We start from the raw sequence: 23,425 nt of genomic DNA on the forward strand, positions 1-23,425 counted from the left end.
GAGGAGATTCTTACAAACTCAGTTATCATGGGAAACGTTTTTAGCAGCAGCTTACTCGTAAAGTTGAATGAAGAGACCTTGAGTGACACCACTGAGAGCTTCCCAGTGCTACACTACAGAGGATTTGGGCCCTTTGAGGATTAGTTCACGGTTATGTGTAGCACACTGCTTTTCCCATGGGAGTGGAATAGGATTATCCCAGCTTCTGGCTTTCATTTGGGAAACTTAGAATTGGGTTTAAGGAGAAGGAATTTTTCCCTTCAGATGATTTCACTTCTAAGTAAGGATTTCTGCTCCAGGAAGTTTGGAGCTTCCAAACTAATTTGATATTTTTCAAAGGCAAGTGTTTCTCTAGCACCTTGTCCGGAGGTGGTTGTATTTTTGCCTTTTGGGTAACCAGATAAAAAGGTGGAGCCTGTGAGGCTTGCAAATAAAGATTTAAATGTTTAAAATTCAGATTATATTGATGTTAATAATGGAGCCAGAGAGACCTCCATTTCATGGTCATTGGTGGTTTTCAGTCTGGGGTGCTGATGGAGTAAAGGTTATATTGGTGCTGGAGGATGAGATTTTTAATTATCAGTTGAGAATGGGTTAAGAAAAACGGAGGGACCCTGGTATAAACGAAAAGGCAATGCGTCATCATTAAATTCACATCTATTACTGTTGCAAATTCCTGGCACAGAATCCAGTGGTTTTTAAGTTTCTCTGAACATCTCTCTACCACCTACAGCTGGTTCTAGGAGCTTCCATTGCCTGCCCTCCCCTTCTCTTTATATGTGTTCTCTGAAGCAGACTTCTTGCACCTTCTTTCCATTGGGGAACTTAGCTTCGTCATTCCCAGCATTGTAGATGCTGCTAGGGTTGCCCTGTGGGGAACTAGGAATCACAGTGACCCTCTCCCACTGAGCTGTGATTATATGGGATCTTCCCGGGAGCAGGGCAGTGTCCCAACATGGGTTCATTGACTGATCTGAGCAAGGTGGAGGCTGCAGTTGGTAGTCAACTGCATATCTCCACAGTCTGCATCTTATGCCCCCATGGGACATCCCTTGTGTACAAGTTTAAACCTTTTTGAATCTGCAGACCCTGCCCTGGGCTCAGGGTTGCCTCCATGACCCTTTGAAGTTCTCACTAAATTAGCTCTCCCCAGTTTGGAGAAGCAGGATCATAAGGTAGTCGCCATATTGGAATGTGACTAGACCCTTAACTCCACTCTCCCAACCCATCTCTTCTTCCTCTGCATTGACCGTCTTTCTAGCTTATCACAGAGGATGCCGGAAAATGTGCACCGAAGTTACACTACTCGTTTTGTTCTAAAACACGAATTCCATTTCTGAGTCTCAGAGTTAAACCATTGTGGCATCCTGCTGTCAGTAATAAATATAGAGTATACCTCTCCTCTGAATGTATAATGGTCTCTACTCCAGCAAACAATAGCAAGTCCTTACCAGCGCTCCCAGATGGATATGGCATGGTATCAACCCACTTGCAATGCTTGTCAAGGGAGCCTTCTTATAGAAAAATAAGTGGTTGAAACAGGGCACAATTCCTACAGGCCTACTCTGAGATCTTTCTACAAGATGTTGTTCACAAGTTACCTTTGTTTTTCTTTCTATCTTGACAAAACATTTTCAATTTTACATTATCTTAGAAGAATTAGGAAAGTGGTTTCTGTTTCCAGAGTTGAGTAGCTGATTTTATGTGCAAACATGCTGTCACGCTTCAGCCTTACTCATCATTCAGTGAGTTCTATTTGTCCCCCTAGAATTTAAGTTGTTAAGTGTGTAATGCTATATTATAATATTCAGTGTGATATTATAAATAGAGAAAAATGTTGTGACTCATAGGACATAACCCGTCTCTCCTCCCCTTCATACTTTGCTTCCATTGAGTCATTGTCTGACCTCAGCAAGGAGACGCCATTGGACTTATTCATGAAATCACCCTAGTTATTCTCGCCGTATGTAAAACTTCAGAATTTCCTCGCACTTCCAAGAAACCCAGCCTCTGATGCAAATATGTTTTCATTTTAAGTTATCTCTGTGTTTGGTTTTCTGGGTTTTTTCTTAATGTGCACAGATATATTTATTTGATACACGTTTTGAAACTTCTCTTGACCCCTCATCCTCCATTGCAAACTCAGCTCGCAGGGGGACAGCCATCAGCCTATGGGTTTCTTGCTCTTCGTCAAATTACCCTTCCTATCCTTGTTGTGTAGGTCATCTGATACCATTCTCTCATAGCAAATCACCTTGACTTCCAAAATGGTTAGATCATACTCTGAGAGCTTACAGTAGCTCTTTGCTGCAAGGAAAACTCAGTGCATTATGAAGATAATTCCTTTTGAACAATACAAGTGAAATCTTTCCCCATAAAGGACTCCTGAGAGTAGATGAGAGTGAATTTTATCTCATTCTTTCTTAAAAACTGTGTCTGATCACCCCTTAAAGGTTATAAAAGCCCATAAAAATATCAAACCTCTGTACATTTATCTCCCTAAGTGTCCTTTCATTTTATGAAGCCCTTTCAAAAGAAGGGTGGTATGACCTTGGTATGCGTCACAGTGGAGGTTTTGGTGGAGGCACAAGACAAATATTTTGCGTATTTATCCAACGGCAGGCTATCATTATTTTCTATAATCTCAGCATAACTTCCCCATGCAGCTTGCCATGTGCACCAGCTTCGGTGGACATATGGGAGAGCTAGAGATGGCTTTTGATGTCTTATGGCGACGGAATGTCTGACGGAAGTTACTGATTCCTCCAAAGGAAGTATTTATTGGAGACTCCGGACTCCTCTAGGAAAACGCTTTTAAACTTTCTTATGGTTTAAATGCCCTAATAGAAAATGATCTTAAAGTGCCCTACAGTGGCCATCCATTTAGTGAAATAGTCATGCTAAATAGTGTGTTTACATTAATCTGTAAATCAAAAGAGAGGAAACAATTTCAGTAGCCGTGGTAACTTGCATTGGCTGTGCTGTTTTTCATAGCCTGTTGTTATTTAATCATGCTAATTTTAAAACTCAAAAAATCTGGAGGTAAGAGAGGCCAGAGGCTTGATTCAGCATATAATTAGAATCAGGAGGGTGTCTGTGTGTAGGGGTCACAGTGGGAAGAAAAGACCTCACTCTTATCCACACAAGTAGAATAGTCTAATGGGTACCACAGAGAATACTGCCTGTGGTTCCCTAAAGAATCAGTATATTATATGAAAAAAAAACACAAAAAACTGATGGCTAAGGGTTTTGTTGGAGGGAAAAGTGGAATAAGGGAACAAACAAAATGTAAGGCAGCAAAGTCTCTACGACTGTGGTGGCTCCTTGCCAGGTGGTTGGATCTACTCCTCCCAGCCGGGGCAGTTGCGAGGTAACTTCATAGTGACCTTTTCATGCACCTTAATGCGTTTTGATCTGAATATTGGGATGGCCCCTCATTTTTTTGGTTGCATTGCATATCAACAGAGGGGGGAGGTTCCAGAATTGTGTTTCCGTGAGCTCTTCCCTACTCCTTCCCATTTCCAAAGGTGGGAGCTCCTAGGATCTCTCCTCTCTCTGCTCAGTAGTGGAAAGTACCGTTTCAGGATCTCTTATAGGTGACCTAAGGAAGTGAATACTCATAATGTTGAAAGTAAGTAAAATGAGTAGCCAAAATGGTAAGTCTTTCTGCCCAACTTCAAGGGATATAACAGTGCTTGGTGATCGTAATGTGAAGCTTAAAAAGAGTTTATTCCTAGACTTTTCAGTTGTGTAAAGACCCATCATGCCTAATGTGCGGGGTTTTTCCAGCACAGATTTAATGAAGCTAATTGCCTGTAGGATGACGAAGAAAATCGTAATTGTCCAGTATTCCGTCATGTTATCTATTCACTTGTTGAATCTTTTTCCTCTAATCCTCAAACCATCAAAGGCTGAACCTGAACAGGCTCCGCCCACAGAGCCGAAAGCAGAGGAGCCGCCCGCTGCTGTACCACCTGCTGCCGGGCTGGACCTTGGACTTGACACCCAGGCTGAGGAGCTAGTGGAGGGGGCAGAGGTGAGCGCCACCTCCCTTCCACCCTCCCCCCGCCTCCCCTGCCATTAGCTGTGCTCATCTCATCATCCCATTTCTCCCTTCTCATTCATGCTTCACTTGGACCAAATCACCTGCATATCTGTCATGGCTCCCCAGGTTCAAATGGCCTTTACTCCTTTGACAGGGAAACTGCATATTGTTGTTTTTTTTTTAAGGAAGATATCTAGAGACCTGCTCTTACGCTCTCATGTAGCCACAGGCTTGGTTCTCAAAAAAGGGTGCCTTGATTCTTTCTGATAACTCTCCCATTCATGGTCAATAGGTTGTAATAACTCACAGATAACCAGACTTGTTAATGCTCCGCCCCACCTGTGATGGCTGGAGATGGGCCTTCCATTAGGGACTAACCTGCAGATGATAGACAGAAGGGTAATCACCTTGTTGGTTGTGTCTACACGTTGATTTCTTACAATATTAGTTTTGTAGGTTGGTGAAGGCCCCAGGAGGGACTGAAATCCTATATTAGAAATCCTTGAATCTATAAAGACTTCTATGGGAACAACCATTTGCTCAAAATCAAGTCTGGTGCTGGCTGTTATAGCACAAGAGAGCTTGAGGATGTATTTTGTGCAAGAGTGGAGACTCATTTGTCTGCCTGGAACCCTTCTCTAACCTGCTCCTTTGAGCCACACACCACACCACATCGAAAACTGGGATGGGCTCTATATGCACCCTATTGAATTGGATAAGTTAATACACGTGAAAGTGTAGAATGATACCAAGGAAAATTTACCAGGGAAGTGTACCAAAGTTTCCCAGGGAGAGTGAACAATAGTTTACTTATGAAATGCAGTTAAAATATCTCTCAAGAATTTCAATCAGGGTACCCTACAGCCTTCCCAGAATCTGTACAAAGAGAGAGACCAGGCTTCCCTGGTGGCGCAGTGGTTGAGAGTCCGCCTGCCGATGCAGGGGACGTGGGTTCGTGCCCCTGTCCAGGAAGATCCCACATGCTGCGGAGCGGCTGGGCCCGTGAGCCATGGCCGCTGAGCCTGTGCGTCCGGAGCCTGTGCTCCGCAGCGGGAGAGGCCACAACAGTGAGAGGCCCGCGTACCGCAAAAAAAAAAAGAAGAGGTAGACCAATATCCCTATTTCCAAAATAACATTGCCTAGGTGAGATAACTAGAGAAATAAAAGCTATATTTTTGCTGTCAGTGCCCTAGGTTGTTTTACTGGGAGAAGGGTAGGTCATCTGTCAAATTTATTATTTATTAACAGAGTAGAAAAAATAAATAATAGGGCAAGATAGTGACGCAAAATACAAATTAAGAATTACTCAAGAAAAATGATCGTATTTTCCATGTAAAGTTACACAGTTGGACCAAGTTTTGTAAGGAAAACAAGACTGTGTTCTGCTAGACTGAGTCCCTCCTAAAAAGGCTGTTTGCACAGATTGTAGAATCTGGGAAGTGCTGAGGTGCTGTGCTCCAGTGTCCGGGATTTTTCTTCTTAACTCTCATTCCCAGATTGGCAGGTGATCTTAGTAACTCAGTGCAGATGGAGCATTTTCATTTGGTGTCAGATCTCTCCACCCAGCTTAGGGTGATTTAAATAACAAAGGAAGGGAAAGAGACAATTGAATCTTCGAATGCTGTTACAATTAAGAAGAAAATTGATTTTAAAAAGAATATGGACCATGCCAGGGAGTTAGAAAGATATTGATTAGGTTCAGATATTGCTTTAGAAATGGCTTCAGTTCTGAAAAGTTGTCATCAAATTTCTATTTTGAAGAGCAGCACAGACTCCATCTTTACCAGTGCTTTTTTTAAAATTAATTTTTATTGGAGTAGAGTTGATTTACAATGTTGTGTTACTTTCTGCTGTACAGCAAAGTGAATCAGTTATACATGCACATGTATCCACTCTTTTTTAGATTCTGTTCCCATATAGGTCATTACAGAGTATTGAGTAGAGTTACCTATGCTATATAGCAAACTCTATTTTATATATAGTAGTGTATACCAGTGTTTTAAAACCCAGTTGATTCAGTGCCCCAGACTATTCAGTGTAAGGCTTAATGACATCAACGCCCATGGTTGTGAGCAAGGGTATTCTGGGTTTGACAGTAGGGTGGAGATGTGAAATAGACAAGCTCATGTGTTAAATACAGGCTCGAATATTGATCCTCTAATGGCCGTGACCACATAACCTCTCATACCCATCCTTACTTTAACAAACTTATATAAGTAGGTTTTGTTTTCTCAAAGTCTAAGTTCATTGGTTTTCCAATGAACAATCTGAGTAGCTACCGATTATCAAGTACCTATTGTGTCGTACCTACTACATGTATAAAGATTTATAAAAGAATTATAATCTTTTAAATCAAGGGTGGTGTTAAAAATATTTAGCAAACTGTATGGTATAAGCATCAACCATTACTAGAACGGGCTTCCCTCATGTTGGGTAAGGAGATGTTTGGAAGAATTCTTTTTTTAAAAAAAATATTTATTCATTTGGCTGCGTCGGGTCTTAGTTGTGGCACGTGGGATCTTTGTTGCGGCACGCGGGCTTTTCTCTAGCTGTGGTGCATGGGCTCCAGAGCACACGGGCTCAGTAGTTGCCCCGCCACATGTGGGATCTTAGGTCACTGACCAGGGATCAAACCCGCTTCCCCTGCATTGGAAGGCAGATTCTTAACCACTGGACCACCAGGGAAGTCCCTGGAAGAATTCTTCATTCTGAAAATGCTTGTCTCCTAAAGCTTATGTGAACTTTAAAGAATAGAAAATTTAGATTCCTTGTGAAATACAAGGCAGTTTGGAGAATCTTATGAAGGATTCAGGCACCTGCTGAGATGCAGAGATGATTAAGAACAGCAGGTCCTGAGCTGACTATGTGAGTCATCCTCTCTGAGAAGAAAAAGTTCAAGCAGTTGATGTCTCTACCCTCAAATGGACTAAAAAATAATAGTAAGAGAAGGCAGTTTCCAGCAGTTTGATTTGCCTAATACTCATCAGAAGTGGCTACTTTTCATGTTTTAAAATGGACACACTTGGATAAAGTCAGTTCTTCCCCCAAGTCCACCCTTCTACTTAAGAAAATAATCTCAGATAAAATGTTTTTGTTCTCTTAATGTAGGTTTATAGCTTCTTTTTTCTGGTCATAATTGAGATAATATTAGGGTTATTTTTCCTAAAGAAATCTCTCTTCTGTTGCTAGATGTGTGATATTTAGTTGAGATGGAAATCCACACCGTGTCCCAAGCATCAATTAGAAGGCTGGCTGTGGCTGTCATCGGTCACGATGGGGTTGATGTGACCTTTTGAGGTCATCATTTTTGCTGCCGAAATGTCACCACACGGTTATTATTTCCAGTCTTGACAGAATGCATTTCGTATGAGGTGAAATTTGTGGTGTTTTGTTTAAAAAAAAAAAAAAAAAGAGGCAAATGTAATTTCGAAAACAGGAAATTTGAGCAGCGGTTCACAAAGAAACCTCGGGCTCCCAAGAAAAGTTTAATTATTACATTTTTGTTTGTTGTCTCATTCCCCACCTAGCTTATATTGTTTTTAGTTTTTCCCTACAGCACCAAATTTTACCAGTATATCTGCAGGATACATTTTAAAAACCAACACTTGCTACCTCTTCTCCAGACGTTTCCATGTTATATAAGTACTGAAATTTTTCTTTAGAAAAAAAATCAGTATTTGTTTAGAAATATATCAGAGAATTAGGTCAAAACCAGATAAAGATGATTTTTACCTACATTTATTTTATTTTCTTGCAGAGAATCCCTTCTAACTTTCTCTAAATTTCTGTCTGCTCCTATATTTTGCTCCAATGATGTGAAGTGGACCAATGTCTTTTTTCCGTATTATTTTTAAAGAAATAATGCAGTGTAATTAAATTTAGGGTTACATTGTTTCCAAAACAAATAAATGGGGAAAAGATCGAGGTAGATATTTTTAGAATTTTTAGAATAATTTTAGAATCCTGGAAGGTGAAACACTGACCCATTATTTGAGGAACTACTTTTGTGTTTCGTTAAGTTGACTTGTCAGGACCAATTTAAACCGACAACTATAGATATATTGATGATAGATAGATAGATACATAGATATATAGATGATAGCTGATAGGTAAACAGATAGATGGTAGATGATGATAGATAGATAGATAGATAGATAGACAAATGGTAGATAGTTAACTGATAGGTAAACAGATATAGATAGATTAGATAGATAGATGATAAACAGATAGATGATGATAGATAGATAGGTAGACATGATAGATAACTGATAGGTAAACAGATATAGATAGATAGATAGATGATAGATAATAGGTAAACAGATAGATGATTTATAGATGATAGGTAGATAGATAGGTAAACAGATACATGATAGATAGATACATAGATAGAGATATATACACTATGGTCTGTGAACTTCATCTTTCCAGGAATATTTCTATCTGTGTGTGTAGAATGCATGTACTAGTTTCCTCCTTCATTCAGCTGGTAGATATAGCTGAGTCCTCTCTAGATGTCTGGCTCTGTTCTGGGTCTGGGGGATACGATGATGCAGGCAGTAGATATGGCTCCTGCCGTCCTGGTTCACACACACTGGTGCTGGGTGAGGCGTACATTACACAGTAGTCCAGGCATCCTTCTGTGATGGGCATGTGTGTGGGCAACAGCATTGAGTTTTCTCCTTGTGCAGAGTGAACATGGGAGCTCAGGCTTCAACTGTGCCTCTAGATGTGAGCTCGGATCTGTCAGAAGAAGACCTGAGGAACAGAGGAAGACAGCAATTTCTAGCCTGCCCTTCATTATCACAGAATCATGTCCACACGCAAAGTGCTCACTCTGAAGCATGCTTCAAATTATAATGTATATAATTATATATGGATATGGATATATAGGCGATAGATAGATAGACAGACAGACAGATATGCATGTCTTGGAGATAGATGTACCTTTATTACCTTTCTCAGAAAAAAAATCACAGGAATGGTTATTTTCTCTGAGTTTGACTGTATTCCTGTTAGCAGCTAATTACATTCTCAGTGCCCTGCAGGCCGGACAAATAGCTGTTTCTTTTGTGTTCCATGGCACCCAGCACAGAACTGGGTGAATAATACATGCCCAGTACATTCTGAGTCATTGATTTGTTGACTGATTGACACTGTAATCTACTGAGCCAAAGCTGTTAAAATACCGATGTTACATGGTCATTTTCTTTCTTTCAGTTTGCATTCAGATAATTGAATTTTTATACTTAGGAAAAGGAAGCTGCTTATTGTGATCAAAAGCAGGGCCACCTTCCTCATCATGCTGCACAGTGGCCCTGTGACAGCTGAGCCCCAGTTGCCACAAATGTAAAATGGGATTGATGATAATTACCTTCAAAGTGTCTGGCAAGGGCTTGGAAATAATCCAGGTCACTAGTTTAGCATCTGACACGTAGATGTTCCTCCGACAGTGAGAGTTGGATAATATCATTATTGTCATCATCTTCTTGATAAGTGGTTTCCTCCAAGATAAGCAGATGTAGGTGAAAGCTGTACTCTGGGAAGGAGCTGGCCACAGATGTGGAAGATAACAGCACCCCTTTCCCTTTTGTTGCACGTTGATATTAAGGGACTTGATCTTATTTAGGTCCCCATCGGCGCAAATTTCCTCCTGGTTCCTAAAGAAGCTGCATCCTATCAAAATTCTTTGCCTTTTCTGAGAAGACTTTTTCTCTCCTAGGGACCTTCATATTGGGTCCATTGATAGGGAATGTTCCAACCTTCACTGCGAGGAAGATGTGGACATTCAGAGGCATGCAGCCTCCTTCAGGGGGGGTGATAGAAGGAGCACACAGGCAGATGAGCTCCAGAGATGTATTCAAAGTTGACCCAAGTGGCCGGGCCGAGACCTTTCTTTCTCCCTACCCCTGCAGCACATCACGGGGAAGAGATGGAGTTGGCCAGGGCTAAGATGAAGGTAGATGGTGGAAACTCCCCACGCCTCACACCTCACAGAGCAGGTTGACCTGGGGTTGTCAGTTTCTGTCTCTGGAGAATGGGGCCGTGGGTGTTTCCCTGTGTGGCTGATATTAAGTATTCATTAACCACCTGCCAGCTGTTAGGCAGCACACACAAACCACCTTCCCTGCTTTCTGGGGTCTCGTATTCCAAAGCCCCTTCTTGCACAGAGCCGTGCGATGATTGTGGAATGTTATTATTTCTTCAGTGTTCTCATTACACGTGAACATGATCGTGAGGTCTCAGATTGTTCTTCCAGTTTCGAGCAGCCATTTGTCGATGATGGGTGCCTAGTGATTTTTTAAGTGTTACTTTTGGCATGTGCTTTTTTTTCTTATTGAGGTGCAATTCACATAACGTGAAATTAATCGATTTAAAGTGAAAAATTCGGTGGCTTTTGTACATTCCTAATGTACAACCACCACCTCTATCTCCTTCCGAAACATTTTCATCTCCCCAGGTTAAAACCCCATACCCAGGGTCCCCCCCCTCCAGCCCCTGGGAACTGCCAATCTGCTTTCTGTCTCTATGGATTTATCTACCTTGGAGATTTCATATACATAGAATCATACAATATGTGACCTTTTGTGTCTGGCTTGGTGTATACTTTTTGGCACATACTAAATCTCGTGTTTGAACTTGCTGTTTTCAACATGGCTTTGGTTGTAATTAACTTTGGGATAAAAACTCCCTTATTCTCTCTCAGTATTTACTGAGCTCAGTGCATAAGCCCACGTTGATACATTTCCTGGCCATCAGCCCGGTTGGGTAAGACCAGACCCAATTGGGCTGATGGCCAGGAATGCTAAAAAGACAGCTCTTTATAAAACCCACCCCCACCCTCCATCAATCCTAGTCTTACCCCAAACAGGATTTCGACTTGGCTGAGCCTTGCAGATGTGTCTACGGGCTCAGGTCTCTCACTCTGTGGGTCCCAGTATCAAGGTTTATTTGGTCCATGGATAATATGGAACTGAACATTCAGACCAGTGTGTCTTATAGTTCTGCACCTGTTCTTACCCTTTCTTGTTCTGTTCATCCTCTCAGCACCTCCAGGCTAGAAGGTCCTTTCCATGGACCTCTCCTCATTAGTGGACATGAGCTGAAACCGTAAGTGTGATCAGGAAAAAGTGCTTGATTTTGGATCAGAGATCCCTTCCTTTTCCCTGGCAAATTGAGTGTCAACGTTGCCAATATTGAATCTCAACCAACCCAAGGGCTGCCTTTGAGAATTACTGTGTTTGGCCTGCAGTGAAAGGCAGTATGACTGAAACACCAAGAGAGTTAAGGCACAGGCAACAGGACCATATTGTATGCTAATATTTGACATACATTATCTCACAGCAGTCCTGTGAAGGAAGCATTTTTTTTTTTTTTTTTTGCGGTACATGGGCCTCTCACTGTTGTGGCCTCTCCCGTTACGGAGCACAGGCTCCGGACACACAGGCTCAGTGGCCATGGCTCACGGGCCCAGCCGCTCCACGGCACGTGGGATCTTCCCGGACCAGGGCACGAACCCGTGTCCCCTGCATTGGCAGGTGGACTCTCAACCACTGCGCCACTGGGGAAGCCCCGTGAAGGAAGCATTCTTTAGGTATCATTACCGCATTTTGCAGATTAAGGAAACTGAGACACAGAGAGTTTATGTGGTTTAAACCAAGATCACACACCCAGAAAGTGATGACATGAAATGCAAATCCTGACATTTTTAATCCATAGGTATTCATCTCATAACTACTCCAGATGCTATATCTTTCAAAAGAGCAGGTTTTTATAAAAGTACATTTACAGACCAATCTAAAGCCAACAGGGTCACAACTGGGCTCAAATCCCTCCACGCTGAGACCAGGACTTTCTCCAACCAATGCTTCGACTTGGTGCGTATTCCTGATGTGGAGCTGAAGGGTCAAAAAGAAATAGAAATGCTTGTAGGGCCCAACCTTGAGCTTCGCAGAGACAATGGGTATCCTAATCCTCCACTTTGGCTGCAAAGCAAGGGTCTAAGGGGATGTATTGGAAAGATCCCTGAATCAAGAGTCTAGAGACTCTTAGCTCCATGGCTCACCAGCGAGGCGGCCTTGGGAAATCATTTTCCCGTTCTCTACCAGTTTTCTCATCTCTCCTTTACAAGTTGTGTTTGATACACAATATGTTCTCTTCGTACTCTCAACAGTCTACAACTTACTACATTAAACAGTTAAGGATTTCCAAATCCTTTGTAATGAGAGCGCCCTCGAATCATGTCTTATTTTCCAGCTTCTCTTTGCTAGGCAAATGGGGCGACAGATCAGCATGGAGTGTTTTACTTACCAAGTCCAAGGACTAGTCAAAGGCTGTCATATCAGAGGGTAGGCAGTTGGGTCTTCCACATGTGATAGTCAGCTGCCTACCTTTCCTCAAGATTCAGGCCCCCGACTGCCATCTGGCTGAGTCACAGGTTGCCCAAGGACATGCCTGTGGTTCTTGGCAGGGTCAGGGTTGGGAGTTTTGCCAACAGAGCATGATGACATTTAGGTGATTTGCAGATCTCCGTTTTTTGGTTTAGTCTCTGGGTGTGTCTGGCAGCCCTGCCTCTGCCGTCTGCTAACCCCAGCCTGAGCCTGCTCACTAGAAGGCAGTTTGAGTAGTGGCAGCAAATGCTCAAAGATACCATAGCCAGGCAGGGTGAAATGTTTCTTGTGGGGTAAAGGCATTTTCTAAAGAGCCTCTCTAACAAGTTCTTTGCAACCCCCATTGAAGCTGTGTTTTGTGGCTACTTCTGAAAGTAATACTTGCTCACGTCCCAATCTCTGAGAGTGTACAACGCACAATATTTACCTTTGCTTATAAAGATAAATCCACCTTTCCTGTGCATTTCTCCCATACACTTTGCAAATGAATCTCTAATTAAAACTTTAAGAATTTAATGTGTATGGTTATTAGATATTCTGCTATGACCTTAAAGGCCAAATTAACCCCCAAATTCCTTAACTTTGGCATTTCAGCAGGAGATCTTAATTTATAAGGAAAGTATGGAGCTAAATTGGACAGATGTTGCCATGGCAACCCTGCTGCCAGCAGCTGAGTTGCCCTGGGACCAGGCTGCTTAAGGCTTACGATGGGACTGCAGGCGATACTAGAAGAGTAGATTGAAAAAGATGATTGAGCTGAAGGTCAGGGGGTGAAAAACCCACTGAATTCCTTTATTAGAAAGGAAACGTATAGATTATCAAATGAAGTTTGTAATACCAGGAGCAACCATTGAAGGGAACAGCATTGGAGGCATGGTGTTCCATGGGAGAGCTCACAGTACAGTCTTGCTGAAGGGGAATTATGACCCGCCATGTTTTAAGTGTAGTTTATGAGAGAAGGAGTACCGTCCACCAGACTGTGTCTTAGTATAGGAACCTTCTCTTCTCTAGCTGCCTCTTAAGATTTTCTTTAAAATGGATCCTGAAGAGAATCCTGTGTTTTCATATAAATGCTTGGATCTTTGGACAAGTCAAGAGCTCATGTTGGATCCAGAACAAGGGCTGGGCAGGAAAAGGCCAGGATGGCCTGGAGCCAGGATTCACACTGTGAGATTCATCTCCCTTCATTACTTCCCAGAGGGACTCAGGGGTCACTCCAGCTCCAATGCTTGTTAGTGGGAGAGTCAGAACCAAAACCCAGGTCGCCAGCTCCATCTCTAGGATTACTGCCACTCCACCTTATTTCCTCCCTTGTAAAATGAGAACTCTGGGTTAGATGAGGCCTCCGGTCCTTCCAGATGTGGAATCATATCAATCTCTAACTTGGGAACATAGCTAGGACTGCCCAAGTGCCCAGTTTCTAAGTGTTTTCAGTTGTAACTCTGCAGTGCACTGGATAACACCAGGAGATGGATTCATCTTCTTTTCCACTTTCCCATTCTGTACATATCTTTCTAAACACTGGAATTTACAGGACTACTGACAAAAATAATGGGGAGAAATTCTATTCAACCAATCTCTTCTTGATAGCTTTCGATTATATAATTTGTATCAAGTAAGAGGGATTTTACGACATGTTTGCTTAGGTGCCCAGATACATCATGTCTACAAATAAAAATTTTATTTATAATCTACTATTCTCAACTTAAAAAAATCTCAGCTTAAAAATTTTATTTATAATCTACAAATCTCAAAAAAATTTTTATTTATAATCTACAAATCCAAGAGTGTAAGTGAATGCATTGGCTGTAAGAACATGCTTGAATTCTTCAGCAAACACTGCTCGCTTGGGAGTTGTCAGTAGGACGTGGCAGGTCTGTGGAGGTGCCGGGTCTCAGGATCACTGTGGAACTCTGATTTAGAGGCGCGTTGCTTTCTTGGTTGCCGTTTGGTGTGAAAAAACACAGAATTTAGAGTTAGACGGCTGCGATCCTGGTTTACGGACTGGGCAAGTCACTAAGTATGAGTTGACTTGTGTAGAAAGCGGGACTATATCTAATAGGGCTGTTGGGTGAATAATATGCAGTAAGTGTAAAACACCTGGGATAGCACCTGGAAAATTGTAGGGCCACAGTAAAGGTCAGTTTCCCCGACAGGCTACAGAATGCGCCTATATTGAAACTGTGAAGCAGAAACCTGTCTGGGGATCAGAATTATTACTCTCCATGTTTGGGATAAATTGGAAAGCCTAGAATTCAGTGATCTTTTAGCCAAGTGCCTCCTGCCAAGAGCAAATGTCAGGAAGATGGCTACTCTCTGACGCAAGGGTAACCAAATTTAAAAAATATATTTCTTACATCCTTTACTTATCATTTGTGTCATTTACCCCAGGAATATTTTAATGAAAATCAAATGCATCCTGTGAGCACATAACTGAAGATTGTAAGACTGAAACAGAAAAAAAAAAAAAAAATCACAAAATTTTACTAGATTCACTGTTACCAGTGTATTTTTTCATGTTAATGCTCTTTACGCTTAAATATACAAAGTGAGTCAAAACATGAATAGTACTCAAAGTATTAGCCAGGCTCTGGAGAATTTTCCACAAACCAAGGCATGAACAAATCCTAAAAGCACAGTAACTGAGCCTGGCATAGAAAAATATGTGTCATCCATCCCACCCCAGATAGAAGACACTGGTACCCAGCCCACCATGAGTGCGGGCACATCTCTCTGAAGCATCCAGGTCACCTGGGACCTACTGTCGCTCTCACACCAACACATCCTTTGACGCATGCATTTGGGGGATTTAAGACAGATGGTTGTGAAATGCTTACAATGTAATGCAGAGTGCAAAAGGCAGTGCTACCTTTATACATACATGAATTCCCTGGACTTCATTAAGACACAGATTCCAATTCAGTAGGTTTGGGGTGGGGCCTGAGACCCTGCATTTCTAACAAGCTCCTAGGTGATGCCTCTGCTACTAGCTGGGACCAAGGGTGAAACCGTAGCTAGATAATCCCAGTTAAGTCCAAGCACGTGTGTCCATAGCAAAAAGCTGTGTGGGAGAAAACACATCAAAATGTTAACATTGGTCATAAAATGATGGGTACTTTGTTTTCTTTTTTACGCTCCCATGTTTTCCAAATTTTCTCTAATGACCACCATTTAATAAAAATACTAAAATTTTAAAAAGAAACTATATTGTATTAACACACATACACACAAACTAGAAACCAGCTAGTGTTCAATTATAGGACAACTGTTAAATAAATTGTTAAATAGAGAAAACAAAGTGTTATATATCCACTAATACAATTTTTCCAAGAAACACAATCCATGTGTTCTAAAATAAACAAAGTCCCTATATGCACAGAAAATGAATAAAAATAAATATATCAAAATGGTACCATAAGTTATTTACTTTATTATTTTGAAAACAATGGTATCTATTATTTTTTTATGCAGAAAAATACCTATTTTCAGATGGCCTACCCTATAGGAATTTCATACTAGGGCATCTCTTCACTTTTCCTCATCCAGATCAGTTACACAGTTGGCAAGCTGCTTTTCAGGCATTGCTCAGAGCTAATATTGCCAAGAAAACAAACCATGAATGAATAAAGTAAATCAATAAATTACACAAAGCCTGCAGATTACAAATTCTCCTGCAGCCAATCACAGCTGTTATCTGGGGTCTCAGCCCTTGTTGACCTGCTTCTAGGGCACCACCGCCCAGAGGGACCGGTTAGTTTCCGTCACCCACTGTGTTCCCCTACTGTGCAGGATATGGGGGCCATTGTTGCATTGCATTCATTTCATTCCGCTTGCAGGAAATCTCGCTAAGGCAGGTAGGTGTTTGAAAAGACTCTGCCATGCACGCCATGATCATATTGCTTTCCACCAAGGGGATTGTTGAGGCAGAATATTAAAAGGCAGTAAGATCTATACACTGTGATAAAGTGAGAACCGCTCACCTTCTCAAAGAAGGTCCCCTGCAGATCCCTGTGATTTCTGTGTGATTAATGTGCAAATTGGCAATAGGGTGCATGTGATTCAGGACCTTGTGGATACGGTAAACAACCTGAGGGTAGGGAGAACTGTTTTTAGTCTCTTTTTGCATCAGATGATTTCCCACCATAAATCTATTTGGCGAACAGACAGTACCGCTTTGGCAGAAGATAAGATAATAGTGTTTCTCTTAAAATGTGTACTGAAGAGAAAAATTTAGTAACGTTGACTATCAAAGGCTTGAAATACTTTCAGTAGTTTCAATACTCTGGTCTCCCTTTAAAAAAAAACACACACAAAATACAGTCATTAGTCATTGTGGTTGCAGGTGTCTAGAGTCTAGGAAAGACTAGATTTAAAGTTGAAGTCTACATTAGCTAACAGATTGGAATGCATAAAAATAATCATAGAGGGATAACTCTGTCACTGAAAACCTTTTTAATCTGTTCTTGATTTATCTAGAGCTAACACCTAATCTGAGCAAATGGATTCTATTTTCCATTGTATTTTTATGTTGTTCTATTATTACAGTCAGTAAATATGCACTGGAAATATTTTGGTAAGAGAAGAAAATATGGCACAGATTCCAGACATAAGGCAAGGATCAGGGCATCCTTGATTTTTCAGAGGAGTGTCGGACAGAGGCTGAAAGATACAAGGGAGTACAAGTGGCGACGTCCTTCTCTGTTTCTATAATGTTCTTAAGGTCTGTAAAATCACAGTGTTAATTTCAGCTAGAGAAATAGGAATTCATTTCTAATGGACTCAGAGAAGGATGGAGGAGTGATCATTTCTTCCCTTTCCCAAGCAGGTCATTCAAAGTGTTTGGCTTTTCCTGTCTGTAGTCAGTGCCATTTCCTTAGCACCTTGTCTTTATTAGCATTGTTACTTTCAATATTTTGGTGATTTATATCTGCCGTCATTCTTATCAACAATATTCCACCTGCTCCATCCCTTTTTTTGTGTGTGACAGGGATCAGGTAAATTGCTGATATGCTAAAGCTGGGCTATTTGTTCCTTTGAGGTCAGCGAACCTCAGAGCAGACAGACAAGAGCCCTTGGTCTCCACCTGCTGGTGGCCGGCATCGCTGCAACCACCCTGTCAGGTGTAAATCAGATCCAGCCGATGAGGATGCCTATTAAAATTATTTAACAAAGGAGAGGTGATAACATGTATATCTTGCACTAGTAAAATCGGATACAACCAAACTGATGGTTATAGAGAGCCATAGAGATAAATCGGGGACCCATTATTAACATTCTATTTGTATCGAATTAAAAAATTACTTTTGGTAACCCCATCGATACTTCACAAAAATATATTCTCTTCGGGAGATACATCAATCCAGTTGAGAGTAAAATCCAATTACTAATAGTATGTGCTTGGAACATGTATGTAAGGAAAGGTTTATGTATGATAACTTGGAAGAGTAGCCTGTCAATACGATAATGGCTGCTTTTCGATCTGTAACACTGTGTCTGCGTGTATGTGTGTATGTAATGGTATTCACTGCTTGCCCATGCTGTCTGCATAGTATAGAGCCCGTCTGGTTCGAAGCTGTTGAAACCAGGGGGATGTTCACTCCATAGGTGTGATTTTTCCAGACAGATAGAAAGCATACATAACTTAGAATGATGACAATACAACTTGTTTTCTACATTTGAGCTCATAAGTTCATTGCATGCACATGGTCTTTATGTATAGTTTCCGATGAGGAAGAAAATTCATTAGGTCCTTAGGATCCTGGAGAGAGCTTGTTGGTTTCTCCAACAGTAAAGCTAAGAGCAGTTGTTCATTACTCTTCTTAGAATTAAGATGCCCTCCTAATATATATTCTGAGTATTACTCTTTTAACAATGGTAACAAACATATACATAAAAAGACCCGTTTATGTAAAACAAGAGATGCAATTCTCTTAAATTTTTAAATTAACTTTTTATTATAGGAATTTTCAGTTATTCACCTAAATATAAATCCCCCTGTACCTGTTACCCCACTTCAGTAGTTATCAACGTTTATAATTCATCATAAATAAGTATATTACAATTCAGGTAGAAGGATTACTTTTCTGAAGTCATGTGCTTTAATGCCAGAGTAGAAAAAATAAATAAATGCCATGTCATGGCCAGTGGCTGCATTTTGGATCATTGCATACCGTGTGGAGAGCCAAATTCTCATAATAGGAAATTCTCCCAAGAGAGGGAAGTAAATTTCTAAGAATATGAGTAATACTTATAACAAATACTCCACTGTTAGCATTATTTTTCATTTCTAAAGTAAAATGTGGCAGAAAAATGTATTCTGCAACAGGTTATTTGTTTTTCTTTTTTTTAATTGAAGTATAGTTTACAATGTTGTGTTAGTTTCCAGTGTACAGCAAAGTGATTCAGTTATACATATATTTATGTGTGTATTCTTTTTCAGATTCTTCTCCTTTATAGATTATTACAAGATACTGAGTATAGTTCCCTGTGCTATACAGTAGGTCCTTGTTGGTTATCTAATTTCTATTTAGTAATGTGTATACTGCAACGGGTTATTTTTATAAATAAAAGTAAATTTGAGTCAGAAGAAAGTTGTTATTTTAAAAAATGCCCGGCTGTGACTGTAGGTGTGTAGCTCAGAATCTCCATGTCCCATTTCTGAGGCCCGATTGGCAGGCACTCTCCATCACCCTTTTCAGTATTCTGGGTTTGACAGTTAATATCTGCAACATCAGAGCTTTCCTAACTTAGTAGGACAGACTGGGTAGAATTTATTCAATAAAGAAAAGGAATGGCTAATGCTAATCACATCAGCTATCAAGATCAGTTTTTGAAAGATGCGTCCTGAGCGTATTATATAAGATCAAGCTACAATTCTCCTTCTGTCTCAGTCTTTCCGATTTGAAGCTCTCAAATCACGTCTGCCAAACTGATGTGAGAGTCTGGTTCAAGACTTGGACTCCATAGCCAATCTGTGCAAAACTAAAACTTCTGATTGCACTTTATTTCATTATTACAAGTTTTAAATACTATTCAAAGCTCTTCTGACTGCGTTCCAACCTTAGAAACAAAATTCTCTTTTTTTCTGTCTTGCTTTTCTCAGTAAAGGACCCAAAGTCTGATTTGATTTTTGGATTATATTGCATATTTGATGACAAAAATGATTTTCCCTTCATTCTCAAGAGGTCTCATTGAGAAAGTTCCTACTTTTTTTTTTTTTTTCTTCATGACTGGGATTTAGCTTCTGGGACCTTTCCCCATGAAGATTTGAAAGTTCATACTAAAATACAGTTTTTCTAAATTCTGACTTTGTGTGATGAGGGTAATTTTAAGTGGCTTTCTTCCATGACCCAGGTAGTATCGGGCCCAGACCCCTTCCATTTCATCACTCAGATAGCCTCTACAGCCTTGCTGCCCTCTGCTTTCAGCCAACAGAGCTAGAAAGAGCTTGAGGAGGGGACCACGCACACCTCAAAAGCCATGTCTCAGGAGTGGCATGTGTCACTTCCATTCAAATTCCATGTGCTACACCCAACTGCAAGGAAAGCTGAGGAATGCAGCATTGTTGGGGGCCAGGAGGGAGAGGAGTCAGGGTTTTGTGGAGCAAATGGCAGACTCTGGTGTACCTGCATCCGGGGCTTCAGGACATGACAAAAAAAGCCTGGAAGTCTGATGGCCTCAGAGGAGGGGAGAGACGTGAAAGGGCTGAGTCTGACTCTTCCTGAGGCCCCTGGAGACAGACACAGCCTGTTTGGTTTCTGGTTTACAGCTCATCCCTGCAACGGATGCTGATGTGACGGCTGGGACCTTGGTGCCGGCAGCCGAGGGGGCCCCCGTGGGAGAAGCAGAGACAGAGAAGGTGACTCTTCCTGCTGGAGAAGGAGCGAGTTCAGAGGAGGCCAAGATTGACACCGAAGCCACAGAGGCTGTAGATGGTGACAGACCTCAACCGGTAGAAACAGAAGCAGCAGCAACTCAGGTACATGTCCTAGTAAATGGAGGTTCTAGGGAGATAACGCCCATTGAAATCCTTTGTCTGTTGGTTAATGGTGGTACCTCTCTTGAATGTGGAGTTGTGGACAGTTGGTAGCCATTCTGTGGCATCGCACTCCACCAAAACGAAATACTCAGTTCTCAGGAAGAGTGGCCTCAGCATTCTCTCTGTATCGGCATTTTGAGGCTCCACGTGGGCCCCTGTTGCTCTGGCGGACTGGACTGGAGCACAGGTAGGGGCAAAGGAAACCGTGGAATAACGTGATGGAGAAGAGGAGTGAAGCACGGTGAAAAGGATGAGAATGGGGGAAGGAGGAAGAGACTATGGTAGAACAACTACAGGGTTGTTGGATGCAGTGAGAAAAGAGCCAGAAAGTGCTTAGCCAGGTACCAGGCACATGGTGAGAAGCCCGTATTAGGAGTCATATTACCGTAATTACTGTTTTGTGGTCATTATTTTTATTAGAGTGCCCCAAACTCACCATTAGGCTCCTTTCACCAAAAGCCCACCCCTGTGTTGCACTTTCAAAAGAAAATGGGTCATTGATACGTACATGAAGTTGGAGTTACCCAAGCTCTTCCTTTCTTTTGAGAAACATTCAAAGGCAACAAATGCAGACATTCCTAATGTGGGGCCTCAAACCCAGGAGCCAAAGCAGGACGGCTCTTCTCAAGCCCGAGTTCTTTGCTCTTCTAAGTAGAAACAGAGAAGAGTTGGTTTAATGCGAGGCTTTGCTTTTTCCTGATTATTTTACTCATAATAAATTTCCAGTAACCTCTCCAGCGTTACTTAAAGCTTGAAATTGAATGAGCCCTTCAAACAGCAGGTAGCAGTACTACTTAGAGAAACAACTCAAACGTATATGCCGTTTTTTCCGTCGATTTTCTTTGTCACAATGCCAGGCATATTCCTGTACGTGTTGCTGTGCTTGTTGAAAGAGTGTATTGTTTTCTCCAAATTGAAGAACGGAGGTGCCTGTGTCCGCTGATACCTGAGGATGTAGCGAACTTGATGTCCAGGCTTCCATTATGCTAGCAGAATTCCCCTCAGTGCTTATCTTTGTTCAAAAATGGAAGAGATTGGGCTTCCCTGGTGGCGCAGTGGTTGAGAGTCCGCCTGCCGATGCAGGGGACACGGGTTCGTGCCCCGGTCTGGGAGGATCCCACATGCCGCGGAGCGGCTGGGCCCGTGAGCCATGGCCGCTGAGCCTGCGCGTCCGGAGCCTGTCCTCCGCAACGGGAGAGGCCACAACAGTGAGAGGCCCGCGTAACGCATAAAAAAAAAAAAAAAAAAAAAAAAAAAAAAAAAAATGGAAGAGAGATCCTGATCCTTTGGTTCTGCTTTTCCCCCAGACAACACAGTACTTAGAGTGCTTGGTGGGACTTGTCATCCCTCAAGTTGTCACTGCAGTGTGGGCTCTGATGATAATCAACAAGCAAAGGACAGGCAGGTTATCTCCAAACACGGGTCACCAGATCTTCATCGACAATGGGATTTCGAGGAGAAAAGCGGTCACAGGAGGTGAAATGTCAGTTTCAAGCGAGGGTTACTATTCAGTGGGACAAGAACGGACCACTGCGAAAATGAGAGCATCCCTAGAGTCCTACTACATTCCCTTTCAGGATCGTCCCCCCGCTCCCGTGGTGACTCGCCCTCTCTCCCCGAAACCTCCTATCCCACTTCCCAGTTTCTCTAGTAACCTCACTCTTACCAAACTGCCTGGTTGTTCAAGGATCCAGAAATTAGTCCTACTAGGGGCTTCTGTCTCAGGACAGATAGAAAGGAAGCCATGTCGGGAGGAAGGTGCCACAAGGTGGAAGGGCCAAAGGCCAGAATAAGGGAACAGCAGGCATTTAGCTGGATGGGGGAGGTGGGGACAGTGGAGCCGGGCAGCGTGGGGTGGGGTAGTGGCCACTCTTGGAGGGTATAGAAGTCTTCTTTCCCAGTCGCTGCCAACTACATTTTTCTTCCTTTAGGAGAAGGTCATCCCTTCGGTGGTCATAGAGCCCGCCTCCAACAATGAAGGGGAGGGAGAACACGAAGACACCATGGGTGCAGAGTCCAAGGAGGCAACTGTTGACGCGGCTCTCCCGGGCTCCCCCGGCGAGACACCAGCGCTGGCCTCGGAGGAGCAGAAGGAGGGCAAGGCCTCCCAGCCGGCCGCCCCCTCCGCAAGCGAGGCCCTCCAGGAAGGGCCTCCCGGTTTCCTCTACAAGGTCTTAACATTTCTTCTTTTTATTTTGCTTTCTTTTTCTTATTTTATTCAATGTCAGGAAAATGTAATAGAAAAATCTGTCACTTTGGATGGAGAACAGAGTGTAATTAAATTTAGCCCTACTTGAGAACCGTGTTGCATTTGATTTGCAGTTAACTGAGGTTCATTGGATAAATGATATGCCCCTTGGTAGTGAATGGGTGGATTTCTTCTTGGTAGTGAATGGGTGTGGCCTCCCGAGCGCCCCCTAGAGCCCAGGGCTTGAAATCACCCGTGTGCTTATCTGGTCCCCCATGGAGGGCAGGATACATGAATCGTTCAGTCAGCTCTGGCCCCTTGTTGTAGTGCATGGCACAGAGTAGGGAGTCAATAACTATTTTGAAAGTTAATAACTATCTTAATGGGCTTCCACGATAAGGATAAAAAATAATGGCAAAGGGGCTTCCCTGGTGGCACAGTGGTTGAGAGTCCGCCTGCCGATGTAGGGGACACAGGTTCGTGCCCCGGTCCGGGAAGATCCCAGGTGCCACTGAGCGGCTGGGCCCGTGAGCCATGGACGCTGAGCCTGCGCGTCCAGAGCCTGTGCTCCTCAACGGGAGAGGCCACAACAGTGAGAGGCCCGCATACCGCAAAAAATAAATAAATGATAATAATAATGGCAAGAAGGTTTTGCTCAGAGAGGCCATCAAATGGCTACTAAAGTCTTCATAAATGGAAGGGTGCATACCAAAAACCCAGTAAATACCTAATACTTAAGCCTAATACCCTAGTTTAAGCCAGGGGTT

General features: G+C 42.3%; 1 protein-coding gene across 3 annotated transcripts in view; it reads left to right on the top strand.

Annotated features, from left to right (window-relative positions):
* The window catches only part of AMPH (amphiphysin), a 189,804-nt gene that overhangs the window by 160,579 nt on the left and 5,800 nt on the right, over positions 1-23,425 (top strand). For 2 of the 3 annotated variants that reach the window (XM_065884344.1, XM_065884343.1), the window contains exons 17-19: positions 3,911-4,036; positions 20,201-20,410; positions 22,402-22,641. In XM_065884344.1, coding sequence (XP_065740416.1) covers positions 3,911-4,036; positions 20,201-20,410; positions 22,402-22,641 — 576 coding nt within the window. The remainder of the gene's footprint in view (positions 1-3,910; positions 4,037-20,200; positions 20,411-22,401; positions 22,642-23,425) is intronic. The other variant, XM_065884345.1, reaches the window with a different exon arrangement.

The sequence above is a fragment of the Phocoena phocoena genome, chromosome 9, assembly GCF_963924675.1.
Source record: "Phocoena phocoena chromosome 9, mPhoPho1.1, whole genome shotgun sequence".
NCBI lineage: Eukaryota > Metazoa > Chordata > Mammalia > Artiodactyla > Phocoenidae > Phocoena > Phocoena phocoena.